Source organism: Equus przewalskii, chromosome 19 (genome assembly GCF_037783145.1).
Source record: "Equus przewalskii isolate Varuska chromosome 19, EquPr2, whole genome shotgun sequence".
Lineage (NCBI taxonomy): Eukaryota > Metazoa > Chordata > Mammalia > Perissodactyla > Equidae > Equus > Equus przewalskii.
The window spans coordinates 36,136,603-36,154,754 of NC_091849.1; the positions used below are offsets into that span (position 1 = coordinate 36,136,603).

An 18,152-nucleotide genomic window follows, 5' to 3' on the forward strand; every position below is an offset into this window, starting at 1 on the left:
GTCTTTGAGCGCAGGGACCCTGTCCTTTTTCTCTCTGGTTTTTGCTTAGGGAAGATATCCTCCAACACAGGGCTTAGCACATAGCAGGCTCTTCCTAATTGTTGATTGAATGATAGGGACGAGAAACCAGTGACCGGAAGACACAATGAGAAAAGGCTTTGCTGGCTTCCGGGGGATTGGAGGTTCCGGGAGGGCGACTAGGGAGCGTGGGAGGGGTGGCGTGGGGAGGGGAGGGGAGGGGAGGGGAGGGGAGGGGTGGGCTGGGCCCGGGGCTCAGAAAGCGGTTTTGGTTTTGCGGCAGGAGCTGAGCGGGAGGAATGCGACAGCCGCAGCCCCTCCTTTCCAGTTCGCGTCCTCCCGGCTCAGGAGGGTGGAGGGGGGTCTCGGTCCCTTGGCGGGCATGTGCGGTGGTGGGTCGGCGGCTCTCCGCGCTCCTCCTCCCCGAGTCCCGGGGCGCTGGCCGCGGTGCTGAAGCCGCGCTCTCCGGGAGGGAGGGAGGTAGGAGGGGCCGGGCCGGGCGAACGGGGCGGCGCTCTTTGGAGCTCTGAGCCGGAAAGAGGGGAGGACCGGGCGGCGCCAGCAGGCTTGAGACCCTGGCGGGCTTGAGAGGAGGCCGGAGACTGGAGACAGCCCTGCTAGAGCGGACACAGGCACCTGGACAAGCTTCCCCTGAAGAAGCCAAGGTCGTCCTCCTTGTCCTGTTAACACTCTTTCTTCTACCTTGGAGGGACCCTCACCTTGTGCCCTGACCTCAGCCTCCTCCTCAAACCTGGCTGAGGAGAGACCTACTTCTGGACCTCGATCCATCCGCAGAGCCACTGACTTCCAGCCCACAGGCCCCCAGCCCTGGGCTGTGCGCCCTCACCATGGTGAAGTTGCTGCCTGCCCAGGAGGCAGCCAAGATCTACCATACCAACTATGTGCGGAACTCGAGGGCCGTGGGTGTGATGTGGGGCACGCTCACCATCTGCTTCTCTGTGCTGGTCATGGCCCTCTTCATCCAGCCCTACTGGATCGGTGACAGCGTCAACACACCCCAGGCAGGCTACTTCGGCCTTTTCTCCTACTGTGTGGGCAACGTGCTGTCCTCCGAGCTCATCTGCAAGGGTGGCCCGCTGGACTTCTCCTCCATCCCCTCTAGAGCCTTCAAGACTGCCATGTTCTTTGTGGCCTTGGCCATGTTCCTCATCATTGGCTCCATCATCTGCTTCAGCCTGTTCTTTGTCTGCAACACGGCCACCGTCTACAAGATCTGCGCATGGATGCAGCTGGCTGCGGGTGAGCAGGGATAGTGGGAGGGCAGGCAGGGGCCCACCTCAGGCCACAGGGGCAGCTGCACCATCCCACCCTCTGAGGAGGCCCTGGGTCTCCTCCTCAGCTGTCCTCCTTTAGCCCAGCCCTACTCAAAGCTCCAAAGAATTCTTCTGAGGAGTAGATAATCTTAGAATGGCTGAGGCTGAAAGGACCTTACAGATCAAATTATTCAACCCCCTTATCTTGCAGATTAGGAACTGAGGTCCAGAGAGGGAAAGTGACTTGTCCAGGAGAACAAAGCTCACTGGTAGAAGAAACCTGGTGTCCTAACTCCCAGGCCACCACATCAGGGGTTGTTGCTGCTCTGGGAGCAAGAGAGAAGGAAGCTCCCATTGTCAGCCATGTGGGAATAGGACCCAACCCTAGGGCAAAATAGTGATGCCAGTCAAGCACATTCTTGATGTTCCTCTCTCCTGCTTCTAGACGTTTGTTCTGTCTCCTTTATGGATCCCCAGATCTCTGCCATGACCTCCTTCCACCCCTAACTGCTCTCAGGGAAGAGTCTAAGATCAGTCATTGATTTGGAGAATTATGCTGGGTGTGACCTCTCCCGTAGAACCTGCATTTAAGTTCCCTGTTTCATTGTGGAGTAAAAGTCTTTGTTCCCTAATTGTAGGATATTCCATACTTGAGACAGCAAATGGGAATGCTATTTTGTGATGGGGCAGGGGTGTGTCTAGGGTTTTTTACAACTGTAGAGGGTAGGTAGCCACTTGTGGTGGTGCCTAGAGGCAAGGCTTTACCTGAGCCTCTTCCCTGCCCCTAGCCCAGGCTGGCCTGTCAGTCCTTGAGCCAGCTGATCCTACTCCCCTTTAGAGCCCAGGAAGAGATTTCCTAAGACCTTGTCTCACAACCCTTGGTCCCTCTGCACCCCAAGGACTGCACACAGACTCTCCATACTGGGGAGGTGTCCAGGAGCAATAGGAACCACAAACTAGAATGAAACCATCTTGACATCATTGGTTAGAATGAGAAGTGGTGTTATCCTTAACAGGCGGAATAACACAGGGATCAGAATCCCAGACAACCAACCGAATGCATAGACTCAAGACTCTGTCAGAGTTGGAGGGGGTCCTAGAGAGCTAGGCCCCCTCACCTAACTATAGATGAGGAATCTGGCTCTGAGACAGAGGATAAGACTTGGCCAAGGCTGTAGCGGATCTAAGGACCTAAGAGAATTAAGGCAGTGGGTTCCCAGAAACTGGGTGTATTCCAAAGAGATTTTTATTGAGCCACACATTTATATAAGTATACAAGTATTACATGAAATACTTTTTCCTAAGTATTTGCAAAGTACCTTCACATATATCATCTGGAGGAGCCTCATCACGGCCCAGTGAGGTGGGTATTCCTTCCATTTTACAGATAAGGCTTCTAGTGGCTAACTTGTCTTTGAGCACACAGGTGGTGAAGGACAGAACCTCTGATTCCAAATCTGGTACCCAAGCCACTCACCTGACTCCAGAATTGCCTCCCAAATGCCCCCACCATCTCCCCCTCCTCTGTAGCCCCTCTGTGAAGAGGGAGAAGCTGGGGCAGGATGAGGCAAGTCTTGGTGGGCAGTGGGGAGAAAGGGGGGGGGAATGAAGATTCAGCAGTTTTGTGACCAAGAGGAGTTGAATGGACCCTGCCAGCTGGTCTCCATATCAGAGCTATGAGATGCTGGAAACACAACCATCCCTCTCTCCTTCTCCACACTGTCCCCCTCCCCTACCCTCCCACAACACGAGCCATTTGCTGGACAGGCAGTGCTGAGAGGCCTGGGTGGGGGAGGGATCACCAGGCCATCTGGGTCAGACCCTGTCTGGGTCTTGAAGCTAGAGACACTGATAGCAGAGGTGGCCAGGTGCCATTCCATGAAAGATTTATGTTGGGGAGAGTGAAGGTGGTGTCATATTCCATTCTTTGGTGCTGGGGAAGGGAAGATGAACCAAAGGGAGGAATGGAAGGTGCACCCCGCAGCCAGCAGCTGGAAGATGCATCCATTTGAAGAGGCTTAAACCAGTTAGCTTAACCTTGCTGGGAAGCCTGGGACCAGGGAAGCGAGTAAGAGAAGGGAAAGAGAACTGATGACTGGGGTGGTGTGGGGCTGTAGCTTAACAATATTAATTGAGCTTCTGGATGCCACATGTAGGCTGAGTGTGGTCCCAGCTCCTAGAAACACAGATAGGGCAAATTGCTTGTCTCTCTGAGTCTTGGTAACCACGTCTGTAGATTGTAGCAACACTACCCCCTGTCACAGGGTCCTTGCAAGAATGGGATGAGATAATGCATGTAAGACACCTTGGACAGTACCTGACACACGGTGGGTACTCAGTAAATGTGAAAAACACAAAAAGCAACTTTATCCGTCAGGATGGGTGAGGTGATGCCACAGTAACAAACAACTCCCAAATCTTGGTGGCTTAACACAAAGGTTTACTTCTTGCTCGTGGTACCTGCTCACTGAGGATCATTTGGGGCCTCTGCTCACACTGTTTTCTTCTGGAACCCAGGCTGATGGAGCATCAGCTGTTGTCTGCCTGTCATCACTGCAGAGGGAAAGGGAGATCTGGATGCTGTCCCACCAGCAGTTCAACGCTCTGGCCTGGAAATGCTCATGACATTTCTGCTCACATTTTATTGGCCAGAGGAAGTCTTATGGCCTTGCCTAACTTCAAGGGACAGGGGCAAGGGACGATGTACCTGGAATATTTGTAAACAGCTCTAATGACATCCACGCCCACTGAGGTTGCATCCATCTGACTTCAATGCCAATAATAATAGCAACAACTAACATTAATTGGCCACTTCCAAGTACCAGACACTGCAGTAAGCGTTCTCTACGCATGATCCCACTTAATCCCCATAACCCTGCTATGAGTCAGGCATTATAATTCCTCTTTTACAGATGAGAGAATGGAAGTCAGAAAGGGTAAGTAAACTTGCCTGAGAATATTATGCTGGCTTCTACTTAGAACCTGAGATGCCACAAATGGGGTTGACCCGCCCTGTGCCCAGGTGGGGGGCTCACAGAGGGCTGTGGCACCCAGAGTAACAACCTGTTTCCAAGTCAGAGGCCCTGCTCTTTTCTGGAGCCTCCAGAGAGAGAGGCTATAGAAGGGGAAGGGAGCCCAAGGGAGGAGCCGCGGGGAGAATGGAAAGCCGGGAAGGGCAGCCCCTGTCCACAGTCACCTATGTTCTGAGCATTTGCCAGGCTCCCAAGGGCTGGTCTCATACCTCATGGGGAAGGCCACAGGCTTTACCAAGAATTCTGGGAGGCTTCCCCCTCCTCCATCTTAAGTATCTTCCTGAAGTCCTTTCAGTTTGTCACTAAGTCTGAAATGTCGCACTGAAATACATTCAGCTCTTTGAAGAGATGTGACAGTCTGGCAATAGGGAGAATTAACTTTGAAGTCAAGAAAATCAGGAGCTGTGAGTTCATGTCTCGGCTCTGCCATCGCTGGATGTCTGAGTCACTTGGTTTCTCTGAGACCTCAGTTTTCTTATCTGTAGAACGGGATATTAAGATATGGCCTACTTCACAGAAGTGTTGTCAGGATCAAGAGAAAAATGGTACATGAAGTATTTTGTGATCTAGAAAAGAACTATATAAATGAGTGCTCTTATAAAAAATCAAAGGAGGGTTGGTATTTCGGTGGGGAGGTGGGACCCTGATCTTCACTGTGCATTTGCTTGATCTGCTGACCTTACTTTTGAGAACAAGCTGAGCCCAAGGCAGGTAACTTGGGGTCCTGTGAGGTGCTTCTCTGAGGGTCTCCTGGTAGGGCACAGCCTTGGGACTAAAGAGCCTGTGGAAGGAGGGCCAGGGGTGGAAAGTGGCACAGATAAGAGAAGGCACCCGCTACCTGCATGGTGGTTGTGCTTGGGGTCGCCCCAACCACACCCCCGGATTATGTCACCTGTCTGTGCAGCTAAGGTGGGCTGGTGGGAGGGTATGGGAGAAGTTGGGGGAACGTGGGAAAAGTGGAATTTTTAGCTGTAAATACTAAGTCGATGAAGGTACAGGATGGAGTAACAGTAGCCAGCAGTCATGACGTGCCAAGTCTGTGCCCGGCACTGTTCAGAGCACTTTGTCAACAGCAACTCATTTGAACCTGTCTGCAACCCGACAGGCAGCTGCTATTGTTATCCCCTTTTATGAGATGGGGAAACTGAGGCAAAAAAGGCTTAAGTAGCTTGCTCACTGTGTGCTCACTGAGTCACGCAGCTAGTTAGTGAAGAGCTGGGCTTGGAATCCAGGCAGCTTGCTCTAGTGTCTCCCAGCTTTTCCTATGGAGAGAATCATCCGGAAGACTGCTTTAAAAATCAGGGGTTCCTGAGCCCCACCCTGGCCTCGGAATCGACATTCTAAATCAATATTTCAGGGAAGTGTGGGCAACTGCACTGTGCAGTACTGGGTAAGGGTGAGGAGGCCTGTTGGCTTGAATGGAAGGTTCGTGAAGGAAGCAGCCAGACAAGGGGCTGGAAAACTTCTTGTATGTGTCGAATCTAAGATACCTGAGTTGTAGGACACACCATTGTTGTGTGTGCTGTAAAAGGAAAAATACTTTTAATCCACCTGTGGCCTGAAGCTCTCTCCCCCGTGCCTCTCAAGGCCGTTAACACAAGGAGGGAGGTGACAAGATGACAGCAGCGCTAGGCGGGAGGTAGCAGGCTGAGCGCCCCCTCCTCCCCCAGCCACAGGCCTGATGATTGGCTGCCTCGTCTACCCTGATGGATGGGACTCCAGCGAGGTGCGGCGCATGTGCGGGGAGCAGACGGGCAAGTACACGCTGGGCCAGTGCACCATCCGCTGGGCCTTCATGCTGGCCATCCTGAGCATCGGGGACGCCCTCATTCTCTCCTTCCTGGCCTTCGTGCTGGGCTACCGGCAGGACAAGCTCCTCCCTGACGACTACAAGGCGGACGGAAAAGGTAACTCGCCCTCCCCCAGGGAGGTGGGGCTTCCTCTCAGCCGGTCACCCAAGGATTGGCCTCCGGCCAGGGGGTGGGGACATGAAGACCAATCAGACACAGCCCTTGTCCCAGAGGCCAAAGGCCAGTGGAGGGAGGGTTGCAAGCTGGCCAGAGATGAGGCGATGAGAGACCTGTGTATCAAGAAGCTGCAATGATGGTGTCCTCCTGCACCGCACCCCGCCCCCCTCTGCCCCCGGGCCCCCGTCTCCCCCAGGGTCTAGGGGAGAGAGTCCTGATTCAGCCTGGGGAGCTAGGCGTGGCCTCTGGGTGTTGAGCACTGGGAGTTTGCTGGGTGGAGAGGGACAGGAGAGCAGGGGGATGAGCCGTTGGGGCAGGAGGAGAAAGGCAGCTTAGGGTGCAGACGTGACAGCTCCTGGAGTGCAGATGGTGGGCGCCTGAGCTCCCTTGGGTTAGGGTAGCCTCGGGGTTCTGCGTTCTGGATGTGTCCATCCTGTTTCAATTTCCTCTCGTCCAAATCCTGCCCCCAGTCATAAAAGTCACTGTGGCTGACTCTGGAGACCCAGGCAGACCCTTCTGACTGTGTCCTGTTGACCTCCCTTCCTCCCAGGGTACTTTCTGCTCCTGTCTCTCATTAGGATCTTTCCTGTCTGTGTTGAGGGGCTAACTTTTTCAGTGCATCAATTTCATCTCCTAGTCACAGGACCAGGCCTGTCTCACACCCTCGTGAATCCCAAAATGCCTACTCCCAGCAGGTGCCACTATGAGGGGCCTGCTGCACCTCAGAGACCTCTCTAGTCTCCTTTCCCCATAAGTGTCTTCATATCACCCTGTTGACCTGAACTGGAAGAAACAGCCAAACTCCTTTGTCCCCTGTGACCAAGGACCCACCCCAGTTGAGGAACTTGTCCCCTAAGACCAAGGACCAGAGGAGGAACTGGAAGCCTGGAAGGGAGACCCGCCCACAGGTACACAGAAAGGTGGTGGCAAAGGGGAGCCCAGAACTCAGATTTTCTCTGGCTCAGCCCAGGGTCCCCTTCTCCAGAGGGAATCAAAAACGTCTCATCCTTCTCTGGAGGTGGAAGGAAGTTTTGTGGTTAAAGATGGAAACCAAGTTACTAGAATGAGCTGGGCCAAGGAGGAGAGAAGAGACAGACATCTTTCCATTGCAGATTCCTGTAGCTACTGGGTCCTGGGAACGCTTAGGGTCTGGGTCCCTTGAGGATTCCACAAAGGAAGGGAAATGGAACTAGTATTTACTGGGCCTCTTCCATGTGCTGGAGTGATGTAAACTTTGTTCATAGGGGCCTTTTTTTTGTTGTTTTTTGCTGAGGAAGATTGTCCCTAAGGTAACATCTGTGCCAATCTTCCTCTATTTTGTATGTGGGTCACTGCCACAGCCTGGCTGCTGACAAGTGGTGTATGTCCACTCCTGGGAACCAAACCCAGGCCGCAGAAGCAGAGCATGCCAAACTTAACCATTTGGCCACAGGTCTGGCACCCAACTGATTTTCAACAAGGGTGCCAAGGCCATTCAATGAAGGAAAGAATAGTCTTTTCATAAATGGTGCTGGAACAACCAGATATCTATATGCAGAAGGATGAAGTTGGACCACCTACCCCACATCATATACAAAATTAACTCAAAATGGATGAAAGACCTAAATGTAAAATATAAAATTACAAAACTTTCAGAAGAAGAGTTAGGTGTAAATCTTTGTGACTTTGGATTAGGCAATGGTTTCTTAAATATGACACCTAATTTATAAGCATCCAAAGAAAATAATAAATAGGATTTCATCAAAATTGAAAACTTTTGTGTTTCAAAGGACTCCATCAAGAAAGTGAAAAGACAACCTACAGATTGGGAGAAAATATCTGCAAATCATAATCATAATTCTAGTATCCAGAATATATTAGGAACTCCTACAACTCAACAATAAAAATACAAAATAACTCAATTTTTAAAACGGGCAAAGGATTTGAATAGACATTTCTCCAAAGAAGATATACAAAGGGCCAACAAGCACAGAAGAGATACTCCACATCATTAGTCATTAGGAAAATCCAAATCAAAGCCACAATGAGATATCACTTCACACTCACTAGGATGGCTGTAATAAAAAAGATGAGCGATAGTAAGCATTGGTGAGCATGTGGAGAAACTGGAACCCTCATACGCTGCTAGTGAAAATGTAAAATTGTGCTGTTGCGGTGGAAAACAGAATGGCATTTCCTCAGACTGTTAAATATAGTTTCCATGTGACCCAGCAATTCCACTCCTCGGTACGTATGCAAGAACATTGAAAACATACGTTCACACAAACACTTGCAGACAGATGTTCATAGCAGCATAATAGCCAAAAAGTGGAAACACCCCAAATGTGCATCAGCTGATGAACAGATATACAAAATGTGTATATCCATACAGTGGAATATTATTCAGCCATAAAAAAGGAATGAAATAGTGATAATTGCTACCATGTGGATGAACCTTGAAAACATCATGTTAAGTGAAAGAAGCCAGGCACAAAAGACCATATATTGTACGATCCCATTTATATAAAATGTTCAGAATAGGCAAATCAAGAGAGAGAGAAAGTAGATTTTGGTAGCTGCCTGGGGCTGGGAGGAGGGGGGGAATTGGGAGTGATTGCTAATGGGCACAGGGTGTCTCTTTGGGCTGATGAAAATACTCTACAATTAGATAGCAGTAATGGTTGCACAACCAAGTGAATATACTAAAAACCACTGAGTTATATGCTTTAAACGAGTAAATTTTATGTTAGTGAGTTGTATCTCAATAAAATCAAAAGCTTGTGCTGAGGATTAGATAGTGTAATAAAGCATTGACAAATCCCTGCATATTATGGGTGACTAATAAATATTAGTTCTCTCCCCCTTCTGCCTTTCCAGTATCTCGGTTTTTTCCATCCTCCCTCTGCCCAGCCCCTAACGGCTGCTGTGCTCCAGTTGCCCGCCGACCTCTTTGGCCACTGCGGGTGCAGCGGTGAGGAAAGAGGTCTGAACTGGGCCTTGTGGCCTGGTAAGGGAGACGCTCATGCCGCGTGGAATTACATGCTCATAAACCTCAGGAGCAGAAGGGCAAGCTTTCTGGAGAGTGGATAAGAGGAGTTTGATCTCGTTAGGAGAGGAAGTAGTGTGCAGGGCATCATCCCGAAAACAAGGCTCGGTTGTAAACAAACGCTGTTCTCTCTCTTTTGCATCGCAGAGGAAGTCTGAGGCGGCGGAGGGGGCGGTGAGTAACCCACCGGAGGGTGGTCTGGGCCTGTGGAGGGGCTGCGGCCGCTCTGCTGCCTTATCCAGGCGGAAGGACTCGGGGGCTGCGAGCGGGCGCGCGGGGCAGAGGCCGGCTGTGTCGGAGACCTGCGCGCAGGGGCCAGCGGGAGCCCTTTAGTTGTGCTTGTGTCTTGAGAAGTGGAAAGAGAACAGGGAGGGAAGAAATCATTTCACACGGTCAGGCGGTTTCATGAACTCATCTTTTTCGTGGAGCCTGGCAAACAAGAACAGACTGTTTTTAGAAGTCGTCATGGTGATTTGGACCCTGATTTTCAGAAAGAGTTTTAAGTGATTTGTAAGAAACATACTAGAAAACCTAATAAAATAGAAAATGAAAGTCACGGGGGGGGGGGGGGAACAAATATTCCAGAAAGCTAGGCTAACAGAATTACTGTACATATTAAATTTAGCTCTACGCTTCCTCATAGCTGAGGCAAAAAGAAAAACACGATTTTACCAGTTTTAATGTCTAGTGGAAAAGGAAGCACAACATAGTAATTTCCTTATGGTCTTTTGAGTTTCCAAAATGTAATTTAACATTAACATTGTCCCCCTACGTTTATTAGATGATTCTCACAATTTAATATGCATACAGCTGCCTGGCAATCTCGGAAAAATGCAGATGCTTATTCAGTTGGAGTTGGGGCCACAGACGCTTGTGTCTAAGCAGCTGCCCGGTGATGGGTGCTGGAGTAGCGGCCCTGCATTGAGTGGCAAACTGAGTCGAAAGATTTTCCTCATGTTTTTGCAATGTTCATTATTAAAGTTTTTAAAAGCCGCAAACTCCACAGCATTGGTATGCTGTTTAATTGCTAAACCAGACCTTGGTTATTGGCCCTTTGGGGCTGCTATCGTAGATAATAACTTTTCGCTTCTCTTGAGAAATTCTGGAGTGGAATTACTGAACCAAAGGTAACTACACCTCTATGTCTGCTTTTTTCTTTTTCTTTTTTTGCACTATATTTTGTTTACATTTTAAAAGACATCTGAGTTTTTACTTGAGGGATCTTGAATACTATCTTCTACACTAATGAGGAAGTTTGCATGTCTGGGGAGCGCTGACTCAAAATGTGAGCATACATGGGGAAGTGTTTTGTTTTTATTGGCTTTAAAAAATGTCAAGTTTTATAATCTTGCAATCTTTTTTTTTTTTTTTAACACCGCAGGTCGTCTGTTTCCCTGACAATGGGAACTTAGGGAATCGAATTCTTCAGAGTAAAAACTTGTCCCCCCAAGCTTCCCGTCCTGGCTACTCTAGGCCTGACGTCCTGAAGCCTCTCATAGGATGGGAACCTGACAGGCTCCTGAGACAAGCCCTCCTACTGTGTATAGGAAACTCTTTCAGGTGAAGCAGAACTGGAACGATCGCATCGAAGAGACATGGGTGGTCCTCTCCTGACTGGGGGCCCAAGTTCTCGTCCTATCCCTTCACACCAGCAAATTCCTCTATGCTCTGGAGGCCTCTCCTCTGTAAAGTGAGAGGGCTCAATGAGTCCATGTCTAGGGGCCTCCCAGGTCTGAGCCTCTGGCAGCCTGATTAACTGAGGATATGCTTGTTTGAAGGCACACCAGAAACTGCCACCCAGCTCGGACGGGGGCCTGAAGAGGTGGCTGCAAGTGCGCTGGATCACTTCAGGCTGAGGTCCAGGGGATCCTCTGCTTTTCCTTTCTCACATTTCGTTTTTTTATGGATGCTCAGAGGTGGGTAAGGAGTGGAGAGGCCGCCAGAACCCCAATCCATCAGGAAGTCTTATAAAGACTGGGTGAACATAGGATCTAAAAACTTAAGACTAAATTGATTTTTTTCCCTTTGGAACCCCAAATCCCATTTCTTCATAGTGCCCACACTGACCCAGTCAGAACTGGCTACCAGCTTCAGAAATTTGTCACTTGTGTCCAAGTGATTTGTTATAGTAATAGATGACTTTTTTGTAAAAAACTTTGGATTTGGCACAGTAAATGGTGACTCTTTTGCCAGCCTCCAGAGGGGAGCTCAATTTAGGTTAACATCTCATTGTAGCAAATGCCAAGATGAAGATAGGTTCTTCAGGCTGTGTTTTGCCTGGGAGATGGTGCATGGAAACCAGATTTCGTTATCTGTAGTGACTGATTCTGAAGAACAGGTGTTTTTTCTCGTCATTGTCCATTTAGCTATTCAGTAAAGAGAAAATGTGGGTGCTGACTCTCACAGGACGGGGTAGATGCTGAACAAAACTGATGGATCTTGTTGCTGCTTGATTAAGCAGCAGTGACACGGGAAACAGTTAGGTGTCGTATTCCTGGGCTGTAGGGCATGCCTTTCAATCAATGCACTCTGACAACCTGTCCATCAGTGCAGGGCTTCTTCTCCAGGTCAGATGGCCTGGGAATGAGGATCCAGCATTGTCCCAGTTGTTGGCAATGAGAACTATCAGAATGAGACCTAAGAACGATCATGTAATTTTCTTGTGCTGATAAAATTATTTTAGAGCCAGGCACCTACTTCATGCAAGCTTGAAGAACAGAAGTTGACAAGTCCTGTAGCTTAGTGACTTCTGGCTATATTTGTTCATTTGTTTCTCATAATCTTACTTTCTATTAGAGGCAAAGGAAAAATTTCTAAAAGCCTCTCTACCTTCAAAGTATTTCTCACTGAAATGGCAACTCTGGTGGTCCACAGAAGCTTCTGGGGGGCTTAAGGTCCATCTGCCAACAGCTCGCATCTTGCTCTTGCCAGGAACAGCGAGTTTCACCAAAGCAGGAGTCGGTGTTTACCTGTGACCAGTGCTGGGCATGGATCTGCAAATCTGTTTATCATCATAGGACCCAACGTTTCACCTTTTGCTCTATCTCCGAGGAAACTCAGAATTCAAGCTCTTCAGTAATAATAATGATTTTGGTTGATACCTGGTAACTGCTTATCAGTTCTTTTCAAGTGGCTTTACCTTTAAATAAATTTTTAAAGGCACCTTGAATCTCATCTTTGAAAGTATATAGAAAATCAATAAAATCAGCACTCCAACCCAGTTGCTTTATTCCTTCACTTCTGGCTTGCCTCTGCCTTAGGTTGGGGCTGGGGGGTGGTTGTGATATCCAGCTTCACTGACAATGACTAGCCCTAAGCAGATATGGTCAAGAGAGGGACTAGTGGTTTCTATCTGAAATGGGAACTGGAAGGATATCCTAAATGCTTTCATTGTTTTGCATCCTGTATTAGTTACCTACTGCTGCCTAACAGATTACCCTGGAACTCACTGACTTACAACCTTTTCCGTTTCAGTGGGTAAGGAATCTGGCAAGGCTTACCTAAGTCTCTTTGTCTCAAGGTTTCTCACCGGCTGCAGTTAATGTCTCGGATCTGCTTCCAAGGTCAGTGGTTGTCTGCAGGATTCAGCTTCTCAGGTTGTGGGACTGAGGGCCTGAGTTCCCCACTGGCTGCAAGGCCTCTCCATAGGGCTGCTCGCGTGGCAGGTGCTTCCCGAGGGCAAGGGTTCCAGGACAGAGCAGGAGAGGGGGCACCTACAGAAGCTGCAGCCGCTTTGCAACCGACCTCAGAAGTTACATTGTCACTTCTGCCCTAATTTGCTTGTTAGAACTGTCACTAAGGCCAGCTCACACTCCAGGCGAGTGGATAACACAAGTGCCGGAATGCCAGGTGACGGGAATGATTAGGGTTCTTTTAAAAGGTGTTTCTCATACTTAATTACTTTGTATCGTCCTTATTATATACTTATTTGTAATTAATTTTAAGTGGGCTTTTACCAGAATGCTTTATTGGGGCAAAGATTAGATTCTAGTAACCTTACATGCTGATGGATATGTTTGTCTTGTGATAAAATAAGTTGCATTAGATGAAAGAAGGGCCCTAACCCTCCAAACTCATCCCACTTGGGTAATCTAATCTCAAGAGAACCTCTAGTAGGGCCCACTAATTTCCAGCACTCACCATGCTTTCCTCTCTACTTAGTAAATCCAAAGAAACCAATGCAGTGCCTGCAGGGCGACTTCTAAGCACACGGCTCAGATCGCAGGCAGCTCGTACTTCTGCACGGTCCAGTTCTGCCAAGTGGACGGCAAGCCTTGTTATTCTATCAAAATGGGCGAAAACTAGATCTGAATTAAGGACAAAAGAGATTATGCTAAGTGAACTCGGGAGGATCTAAAATGAAATTGCTCATCTGTGTGAAGAGCCCTCCTCCCTTCACAAGGAATGGTGCAGTCAGTAACAGAACCCGATACTAACGTAAATTGCTCAGCTCACTTACTTAGTTAAAACTTCCAAACACTTAACATGATGTCATTTTTCTGGCTTTAACTGGCATATTTCTGATAGCTCAAGGACTTGGTGTGGCTTAATATTTGCACAAGGCCTTAAAGACAAATGCATATCACATGTAGTTTTTTAATTCCAACTTTTAAAAACAAGACTTCAGTGACATAAAAACAAACTTCCTCCTCAGTAGGTCTCCAGGTTCCTATATTATCTTTATATAAGTTTATACATATTGTTTTGAAGACTGTGAAAGAGTGGTGTTACCAATGCCTTGCTAACTCCAAAGGCACCAAATTGGTGGGCAAAACACAACTATTCAAGTTTCTCTGGTGTCATAAGGCCTTACCTTTGGAGCAAATATAAGTTCAGATTCCATTATTAATAAATCACCAATTTTCTGTGATACAGTAGTCTAACAGCAAATCGGTTTCCCCTTAAGGCCAAAGTGGCAGACTCTACAGGCTTCAAAAATCAAAGACTGGGCGGTAATCAAGTCATTTGTAACCTGGGCCTGCTCTGGAGCAGATAATGATTTCCCCGTGGAGACTCAGGGCTAATGCAGAGTTCAGGTGGGGTTGTAATTCCACCGCAGTTGGCTCGCTCTTCTGAGAGAGCTACAAGCTCTCCTAGGACAGCACTTAAGTTTTCCCAAACCCTCAGCATTCTAGGTCCATATATTTAACTCAAGGCTTAGAGGGCCGCCTAGATTGGTCAGTCTGGTGAACATATTGATGAATTCCAACTTAACTTTTTTAGGTTGTTCTTTAAACAGGTTACCTCTGGTCAACACTACAATATGACCTTACTACATACGTCTTAAGTATGGCACAATTAAAACAAATGAACTGGAACAGTTTACGTAGTTCAGAGGTGGGGAAGTACTTTCTATGAGTAACATTAAACAATGCCACAAATAAAAATGAAGGGCAAATTAAAAACTGGAAAAGTACATGATGGAAAAATGACAAAAATGCATTACCTTTAATATGTAAAAAATCCTAACCAAATCCTAAAATAGGGGAGCAGACCAAAAGAAAGCTGGGTAATGCAGGCAAATAGCCAAAAAATACAAATGACCAATAAAACCCATGAAACAAGTTTCTGACTTCACTAGTCATCCAATATACAAATTAAAACAAGATACTCCCCTTTTTTGGCAATCAAATTGGTTATTAGGAATAAAACAGATGAGATTACAATAGGCCCATTCAAACACTGCTGGTTAGGGCAAAACAGTCCAACGGTTCTCCACTTAAGTTAGGTTACGTTTATTAAAAGCCTTAAAAACGTGCTTCCTCTCTGGCCCAGGTATTCACCCTAAGGAGTGAATCAGACAAGTGTATGCAAACCTGTGTACAGCAGTGTTCATGCCAGCGCCTCAGTCAGCGTTCACAGATCTTTGGCATTTTGCATACACTGCGATTGTAATCTGAGGGAAAAAATACAACGCAAGTATCCTGGGAAAATGCTATCAGATGTAGGGCATAACAATTTTCTTAGAATTTTCCAAAATGTACTTTGTTAACTCTCCCCCACCCCAATTTAAAGGCAGAAGCAAAACTACAAACCCCACAAAATGGCATGCGTTCAGTTGTACAGTTCATCGCCTGCTGAAGTTCAAGAAGAAAACTCAACCAATCCTTTCCTCCATTCTGAAGGCTGGATCAGACTAACTTGGGCAAAAAATGAACAGAAAGCTTCTGGAAACATGTAAGTTATTAAATAATTTGTTTATTGTACTACATTTACAAAGAAAACAGACAATGCACCCAGTAGAAAGAATAAAAATGTATTTGGGGTTTTATTTTTAACCGACAGCAAATAGAAATCCTTTCGTGAGATCAGAGCAATTTGACAGCATTATGATTGAATTCAATACATGTACGGGGGTACTTGGAAGATCAAATTCTACAGCTGCCTCCTTCTACGGCTTCTAATTCATCTGGCTCCTTAAATGATAGGAGGACAAGCCCTTATTTGGTGGGGAAACATTTCCAAAATGAAGTTATAGGTTCTCTCATTAAAATTTCTTGTCATATCAATTGTTAAAGTGGGGCCTTCTATTTGTATGTGTGTGTGTTTTGGTTATTTCACATTACTATCACCAGAACTCTTGTAATTCCACAATTGTGATTTTATAGTGTAGAAAAGAATTCAGTTCTAGTCTGCTATTGCTTTAGATGTACATATCGTTGAAAACCCAAAGTGGATCAGAATTGCTGAAGGATTTTCCCTGCCGTTGTTTGATACAATCTTTTCTCTTTATTCTTGATAGGTGCATAGAGAGCCTCACTTAAAATTCTTTCTACAGGAACATGTCTGATTTCAGGACTACCCAATCAAGGATCCGATGAATGGCTGGCCATAGTTACTCAGGGTAATATGCTTATGAGTTAAATGGATGGCATACTTGCACCACTTTTTCCTTTGCCATTGTTGGTGGACAAATGTCAGAATCTAGATTCCAGTCCCTCGAAGAGAAAGTTGGCTACCCATGGGTCTTATCTGTAGCTTTGCTAGTAGAGCCTCAAGTTGCATCTCCTTGGCTTTCTGTTAATCAGAGTCCTGTAGCTGCTTCCGGAGAATGCGGTAATCCCCAAGGCCCACTTGGTCCATGCTGAACAAGTGGCTGTGACCCCAATTCTGCCCCTTTTTTGCTTTTCAGTATGACCCAAGGAATATGTAATGTCTAGCGCAAGTCTAGGAGAGGCTCATCCTAAAATAAGATTCACAAAGCCGTTTCTCATTAAAAAAAAAAAAAAAAAGCCTCAAGTAAATCTCAATCATCTCAAAATTGCAGTTAAAAACTTACATTATATAAAGAAATAGCAGCAGAGAATGGCTAATCTTAAACCAACCAAAAAAAAAAAAAAAAGACCCCTCAAAATAAACAAGAATGAGAAAAAGTGCCATCCCACCCCTCCCCTTGGTTCTTGGATCCTGGGATTTCATTAAAACTTGAAGCCTCTGAGAATATGAGAAAGGCAAAGCCACAGAGGGAAACTGCTTCAAGGCTAAACTTTGGACAAGGTAAAGAGAAAGCTGTAAATAAAAGTAGGGGACTGTTTGGAAAAGAATCAAGAACTCTAGGACATTTTCTTCTCGATGGGAAATCTCTGAAACCCAGATCTCCTTTCCAGGGTCATCCTGAGTTCTTTAGTAATGGGGCAATAAACTCAACTGCAATGAGTAAAGTGCCAGCCGGGGATTAAAAACAAAGAAACTAAACAAACAGCCAATCAAAATAACTCTGCTGTTAGGGTAACAGAAGACACATAGGAAAGGACTGTTTGCAGAACATCTGTGCTTCTGAAGAAATTACTAGTCAATGGTTCCGTTTTTGTTTCCAGCAAAAATCAGACTGAAGATTCAAGGATCTTAGAGTTATTAAAGGATGAAAGGAATTTGACAGTGCTTTGAACAGTGATACAATGGTACTCAAATTTGGTATTTATACAACTCATCTAAAAAAGATAGTAGCTTAAAAGTTGTAGGAAAAAATGTGAACATAGGGGACAACAGAAAAAATCCAGGATGATGATGCAGCCTGGACACAGCAAGTTTAATAATGTCTCTGCTGTACACAGAAGTAACACCCTTCCCCTTCTCATCCCTATGCTGGCAATAGAATATGCACTAAAAAATTTGACTCTTAGAGTCAGTGAATAAAAGGATGAGCTCATACATCTTCGTAGCTCTTTTTAAAAAGGATGCTTATAATTTAAAGGATGTCCTAGCAGAAAGACAAGGGTACAAGGCGAGAGGCTGTTTCACATTTTAGTCCATTAGTCTTTGGCAGAGCCCAATCAAGGCCAAATTCACCTAGGATGCCCAGTGGCTGTGGGGGATCTCCACAGGGTCAAGTAAGCAAACCCAAATGAACATGTTGGATTAAAAAAAAAAAAAATCTAGAAACCCCTGAAAGAAGAGCTTCATCCTGAAAAGGGAAGAGGGAGATGCTTGAAGGGGAGGGAGGAGGGTGAGCGTGTGAGCTCTGCTGCAGTGCTGGGCTGGGGCTTAGGAGTTGAGCCAAGGGTGCCGGAGACAATCGGCGGCAGTGGCTCTCTTCTCGGGAATCAGCTCCAACATGGGCAGTAAGAAATCCGTGAAGCCAGCTGCTTCTTCCTGAGACCACTCGTACTTCTCCACCAGAACCTCAAAGAGGCCCCAGGGTTTCAGCTTCGTGATGTGTTTCAGGTCACCTGCGGTAAAGACAGCACAAGACAAACTGACCAACACTGACGAGTGACGAGGTCCTTCTGTGGAAATCAGGAACTAATCCATGTAGTCTACAAAGAATCAAATTTTGCCATCAGAATCTAATCATTCTCCATTTACAAAGCACCTCTCTTCTTGAATGCGTTCTTTG

At 46.8% G+C, this 18,152-nt stretch overlaps 2 protein-coding genes across 6 annotated transcripts in view; one reads left to right on the forward strand and one right to left on the reverse strand.

The window, feature by feature from the left end:
* The first annotated feature begins 222 nt into the window (after positions 1-222).
* LHFPL5 (LHFPL tetraspan subfamily member 5) lies at positions 223-12,536 on the forward strand. Of its 5 annotated transcripts, XR_011530068.1 has the most exons (6): positions 274-1,278; positions 5,995-6,231; positions 7,116-7,199; positions 9,464-9,490; positions 10,698-10,876; positions 12,248-12,536. XR_011530068.1 is itself a non-coding variant. In XM_070585990.1 (4 exons), exons 1-3 carry the CDS (start codon positions 867-869, stop codon positions 9,472-9,474), a joined length of 660 nt encoding a protein of 219 aa, XP_070442091.1. In that variant the 5' UTR covers positions 223-866; the 3' UTR covers positions 9,475-9,490; positions 10,698-12,536. The 5 variants fall into 5 exon arrangements, 2 of the variants coding, with proteins under 2 accessions (XP_070442091.1, XP_070442090.1); XR_011530067.1 differs by having other exon boundaries at positions 10,698-12,536; XR_011530069.1 differs by lacking the exon at positions 7,116-7,199.
* A 2,958-nt stretch (positions 12,537-15,494) lies between these two features.
* Positions 15,495-18,152, reverse strand: part of SRPK1 (SRSF protein kinase 1) — an 89,455-nt gene continuing 86,797 nt past the window's right edge. Inside the window, 1 exon segment of the mRNA XM_070585988.1 lies at positions 15,495-17,985. Coding sequence (XP_070442089.1) covers positions 17,801-17,985 — 185 coding nt within the window. The 3' untranslated portion in view covers positions 15,495-17,800.

Excerpts from the sequence above, each read along its gene's own strand:
- LHFPL5 (XM_070585989.1), top strand. The coding sequence starts at position 867 with ATGGTGAAGTTGCTGCCTGCCCAGGAGGCAGCCAAGATCTACCATACC. Across the intron at positions 1,279-5,994 it reads ATGGATGCAGCTGGCTGCGG|CCACAGGCCTGATGATTGGC; the intron begins GTGAGCAGGGAT and ends CTCCTCCCCCAG. Across the intron at positions 6,232-6,841 it reads CTACAAGGCGGACGGAAAAG|GGTACTTTCTGCTCCTGTCT; the intron begins GTAACTCGCCCT and ends CCTTCCTCCCAG.